The sequence below is a fragment of the Oxyura jamaicensis genome, chromosome 2, assembly GCF_011077185.1.
Source record: "Oxyura jamaicensis isolate SHBP4307 breed ruddy duck chromosome 2, BPBGC_Ojam_1.0, whole genome shotgun sequence".
Taxonomy (NCBI): domain Eukaryota; kingdom Metazoa; phylum Chordata; class Aves; order Anseriformes; family Anatidae; genus Oxyura; species Oxyura jamaicensis.
In genome coordinates, this window is record NC_048894.1 from 619,004 (window position 1) to 624,324 (window position 5,321).

General features: G+C 57.1%; 1 protein-coding gene across 1 annotated transcript; it reads left to right on the plus strand.

Annotated features, from left to right (window-relative positions):
* The first annotated feature begins 7 nt into the window (after positions 1-7).
* On the plus strand, positions 8-5,099 carry LOC118163230 (zinc finger protein 567-like). The gene is made up of 5 exons (XM_035319754.1): positions 8-130; positions 981-1,076; positions 1,608-1,721; positions 1,909-2,019; positions 3,927-5,099. The coding sequence occupies exon 5, from the start codon at positions 4,076-4,078 to the stop codon at positions 4,883-4,885; it is 810 nt and encodes a 269-aa protein (XP_035175645.1). The 5' UTR covers positions 8-130; positions 981-1,076; positions 1,608-1,721; positions 1,909-2,019; positions 3,927-4,075; the 3' UTR covers positions 4,886-5,099.
* The last annotated feature ends 222 nt before the right edge of the window (positions 5,100-5,321 follow it).

Consider the following 5,321-nt stretch of genomic DNA (forward strand, 5'->3'; position numbering starts at 1 on the left):
CGGGTCCCGGCCCGGTTGCGGGCGGCGTGGGCGCCCTTCGGCGAACGGGAGCGGCGGGCGCTGCGAGGCTGGCGCCGGGCCCCGCGCCGGGCCCCCCGCAGGAGCCCCCGCGGAGCGCCGCTGCCCCGCGGTAAGGGGCCGGGGGACCGGGACGGGACCCGCGGGGAGCGGCGGTGGGGCGGCCGGGGGAGGGGGGCCGGGGGTCTCCCCGCCGCCCGTGGCAGCAGAACGGGGACCTCAGAGCCACAAAAGAGCCTCCCCCTCGGACCGCCCCGTGCCTCCCCCGCTGCGGGATCCCCCGGTCCCGGTGCTCAGAGCCCGGCCCACCGCCTCCGGGCACCCCCGGCCGTGGGCACCCGCAGCCTGCGCCCCTGTCCCACCGCCTCCCTCGTCTCCCCCTCCACCTGCCCTCCTTCGGTGTCAGCCCCCTGCCCCTCGTCCTGTCGCTGCCAGCCACCCTTTTGCCCGTGAGACCCGCTGTCCCCTGGGTGCCCGCCGCGCCGGGGTGTTGGGTGGCCGCAGAGGCAGAAGGCTGGCTGCTAACAGCATCTTCTGTTCCCTCCGCACGAATGCGTGCGGTGGGTTTTGTGCCCCTGAGGGACTGCTCTGGTCCCTTCGTTGCGTTACCGGAGCGTAAAGGTAGAGCAAGGCGTGGAGCATCAGCCTGCCTGCCTTCCCCTGTGTATATCATGGAAGTGTTTTTCATTTTTGACAAGTTTTATTCATAATTTTCCCTTGCTGGTGTTCTTCCTAAGCTCTAAGCAGAAACTTTTGTGTGTCTCTGAAGCTCAAACTCCTGCTGAGGGCTTTGTGACGGGTCCCTGATGTCTGCTGAAGGGAGCTTGGGCAACAAGAGCTAGACCCAAAGGGAGGTTTTCGCTGGTACAAGAGCTAGAACAGAGCTGCTGAGCCGGGGATGGGATGAGAAGTTTAATTAATGTTGTATATGGCATTGAAATACCCTTGCTTCCTAGGAACAGAAGACAGCATAATCCACGTTAAGCAAGAGGAAGAGTTGTGTGCAGCAGATCAGGAAGAGGTGGAGGCCACGGGAGCTCTGGAAGAGCCCTGCCCAGGTGAGTAACTGCACACCTCGGAGGGAAAAAGAGGCAGAGGGATTCAATTCTAAGCTTTCCTTTTTTTTTTCCTCACGTATTCCAAATATTTTATAAAAAGCTCCCATTTTTGAGCAGACCTGCCACCAGTCCTGACTGGTATTTCATCCTTTCCCTTCTCGCAGCCACCTTGGAGTTTGCGGCTGGTTTTCATCCGCACAGTGGCGGGGGAGGTGGTTCCCTCCCCTTAAATTCCTTACTCTGCACCCCTTGAGCTGACAGCTGTAAGCTGCTTACTCACTTTTTTGGGCCAAAGAGTTAGCTCGGAGGAGGCAAAATCAGAGGGTAATTCTGTTTGGCCTGTAGCTTTTAAAGCAGACCGGGATTTCTAGACCTCGCTGTCCGATTTCATTTAGGAAGCGGGCTTGGGGGAGCTCATGTAAAATCTGGGGTGGGCAGGGGGAAAAACAAAACGAGGACAAGTCTCACCCTTGTAAAATCTTGAACTCAAGCACTTCTGATAAGCTTGTCTTGAATTTTGTCCTTTGTCAGAGCCAGCGTTTTATGAGCCCGAGACTTCAGGTCAGGTCAAGAGAGGCACGGAGCCGTACGCCAGAGAGCTGCCGGGCGCAGAGGGTGAAAACATCCCGGGAGGCCCTGACTCGGGTGAGGATTCCCTGGAAAAAAACTCCCAGTGTGGGAGTGACCGCGCGGGTGGTTCTTGTCGTGTTGGCTCAGGTGGCTCCCGAGGCTTTGCCAGCCCTTTTCTTAGCTTTGTGAGCTCCTAAATCTTCTGTGCTTCGCATCTTTCTCCAGTTGTTTCTCAGCTGTGTACGTTTTCCCCAATGAACAGAATTTCAGACCTGTGCAACTGATGTTTTGTCATGGATTAAACAAGAGGAGGAGCCACGCTGCCCTGAACGGCGAGACTCGGCAAAAGAAATCCGTACGGATCCAAGAACAGGTCAGTAATGAACGTCAGCTGAGGTTTCCTGGGAAAGCAGATCTAATTTAGAGCATTTTTAATGTTACATTAAATGTCGTGGCCTTACAACGTAAGCCATGAAAGAACTGGGGCAAACCTCAGTCTGCCAGTTAATGTTTGTTCACAAAATGATCGTATTTGGTCAGCTGAAGAGTCTCTCCCCGCCCTCAGCTGCCCTAAAGCTGTCACAAACACCGCCTAGGTTTTCTGTCTAGGCAGGCACAGTGGTGTGCTCAGGCTGGGAGCTCCAGGTGGCTTGGTGGTGTCCAAAGCCGGTACCAACGATCGTGGAGCCTTGGCTTTGTGTTCCCAAGCCGGAGAGCTCTCCTGCAGACACCTTCAGGATGTGCCACTTGGAGATGTGCATGGTAACCGTAATTCAGAGGAGGTTTTGGACAGAGCAGGTGGAGTACGGATCGTAGTTGAGGTGGAGTTTGACAGAGATTCATCTTTGGATCAAGGCTCAACCTCGGGGAGCAGGCGTGCAAATTGGGGCAGGGATTTTACATACGACCTCTCGGTCCGCAGCCCAGGACAATTCAGCATAGCTCTCAAGTGGCTGACTGAGGAGGAATACGCAGGAGAATATTTTGTGTAGAAATCAGTTGACAGCCTGGAATGCCTTCAGTCCCTGTAAATTATCTGGGCGTTCGTGGACACTGACAGGCCCGTGGTGAAGTTGCTGTAGAGTAAATTAACGGATGGTCCCTCGGTATGCCGGTGACACTTTGGGAACTGCCTACACGAATGGTGTCACCCCGCAGAAAAAAGGTCCTCCAGGTTATTGCCCTGATGCAAGGCTGGATGAGCTTCAGCTGAGTCTTTCCTGAGACACCCGTTCGGGCTGCTGTCAGAGGCCTCGGGGCGCGGGCCGGCTCTGTTCCAGGCCTTCCAGCCTGTCCCTCCACGTACCCCGCAGCTACCCAGGCGAGAGGACGTGCTGGGACAGTTACGCTGGTGCCTTTTGCATTCGTGCTTTACCTTGGCCTGTGGCAACATGTTTGTGTGCCCATGTGCTAGTGTGCAGCAGGAGAAATGAGAGCTCGGGGTGTTTCCGCGGTGTAGGTAACGTTGGTGTCAGCTGGCTGATCTGTGGCCCCGCACAGCGCTTGGTGGTGTCTTCTGGTAGCAATGCCCTGCGATGGAAGGGTCACAGGAGACATGTGAGGAACCACAGAACAGGAGAAACCTGAGCTGAAGTTCACTGCTGGAAAATCATCTTGAAAACAAAGCACTGGGTTATTGTCACAGGAAGCTGTAATTGCAGAAAAAGGGACTTTGCAGTCAGAGCAACAGGCAGGGACGAGTGGGGTGTGCTTTGCCCAGCGATAGACCCAGAGCTGTGCCGAAGCAGCTAAGGTGCCAGGTGCCTCTTGGGGCTGGATTGTTGGGAGCCAGAGGAAGGCAGGAGAGGTGCACGGGCTGCGGAGAAAGCAGCCCGTGTCCAAGAAGGGGTCGTTTCCACCATGCCCAAGAAGGGGTCGTTTACACTGATGTCTTTACCTGGCTTTGCTGCCTCAGCTTGGACCTTGCTTCTCGAGACGCGTGGTAAAGCATCCAGAGGGCAACTGAGAGCACTGAGCTGCAGGCGTCCGCCCTGTTATTTACACAGGGATTTAGGCTCACGCCTCAGACAAGAGGTGAAGATGAGACATTGCCGTAGTGATTTTTCACAGAGATTTCAAAAAACAAATGCTAACAGGCCGTTTATTTTCCTGGGGATTTTGTTTCAGTGGAGCACTGGTACTCGCCCTTCCCCTCAGCACTAAAGCCTCCCATCGTGGGCACTTTGCCCGTGGGTGCAGCACGCCAACTGAAGAATATATTTTTGTGATACTCTTAGGAGGCTTCCTTAACTGAAAGTCTGTGAAATCTGTCTGTTTCAGTGCATGATGAGAACGTGAAGAAGGATTCTGTGGCAGATAGCTTTGGAAGCACGGTTTGTGATTCTGGCGTACTGGGGAGACCCGGAGAGAAGTTTTGCAAGGATCCTACCCCTGGAGTGACGTGGGACAGTCAGTGGGATTCGGAAACGATGGAAACAAACGCCACCAGGAACGGCTTTGGGGAGGACGCTCGGTACAACCAAGCATTTGGTCAACACTTGGATCTCTTCAGCGCTCAGGAAAACCATGTTGGAAAGAGACCGTGTGCGTACAGCAAATGCGAGAGAGACTCCAGCCAGCAGGAACCTCTTCCAGCTCCCCAGGGAGACCGAGAAGAGATGTTTCCAGGCCCCGTGTGCGAGAAGAGGCTCAGCGAGAGGATGTTCCAGCAGCAGCCAGGTGCTCCGGGGGAGAAACGCGCGGGGCAGAGGGCTTCTCCTGCCTCCCGTGAGAAGGCTGCGGGCGGAACCAGGCTCCGCGAGCACAGCGGCCTTTGTGCAGAGGACCCTCCGTCTGTGGGACGCGGGGAGAAGCTCCCCGCAGAAAACCCCGTACCCAGCCCCTGCGGGGGTGACCCGCGGGACGTGTCGGAGGCACCCAAGGGCAGCTTGGCGAGCCAGCAGCAGAGCCAGGGCAGGGGGAAGTCCTACATCTGCAACGACTGTGGGAAAAGCTTCGTTTGCCATTCCTGGCTTGTTCGGCACCAGATGACTCACACGGGAGAGAGGCCCTACAAGTGCTCGGAGTGTGACAAAAGCTACCGGAGGAAAGATTATCTTCTAAACCACCTGCGCCGCCACTCGGGAGAGGGGCTGTTCCAGTGCCACCTCTGCAGGAAAAGATTTGTGCTCAGGAGGAGTTTAATCAAGCACCAGGAAAGTCACGTGCAAGAAACGCAACTGACCGTGGGCACTTGGCCCTGTGCGGAGATCCGGGAATCTGTTGTGCACTCCAGATAGAAAACCCTGTCCAGCTTTGGGTTTCTCAGCCCGTTTAGGGGCAGGGGTCTCCCGGTGGGCAGGAGGAGGCTGTTGAGCGGCCGCCCCGTGCCCCCTGCCCGGGAAGAAGAAATGCCGGGGGTTGTTTCCTGCAGGGCGCGTTGGGGTGGTCTGTGGGGCTGCCTCGCAGCTCTCAGCAGTCGCTGCCCGTGGCTGTTGAGGACGTGTAGGAAATTGGCAGCGCTCAGTTACTGCTGGCTGAGTCCCCTCCGGGGACCGGGGAGCGTTGACCCCGTGGACCCTGGGGCTGCCTCTCCAGCAAGTGGCAGCTGGATAGCGTGGCCTGGGGGGTTGCGATCCCTCCCTGAGGGCATGGTCTGGGGGCTCCACGCTGCTGCACCCCGAGGGAGGGCTCCTGCGGGCTGGGGCCGGCCGGGGTGAGGCGATGCAGGATGAC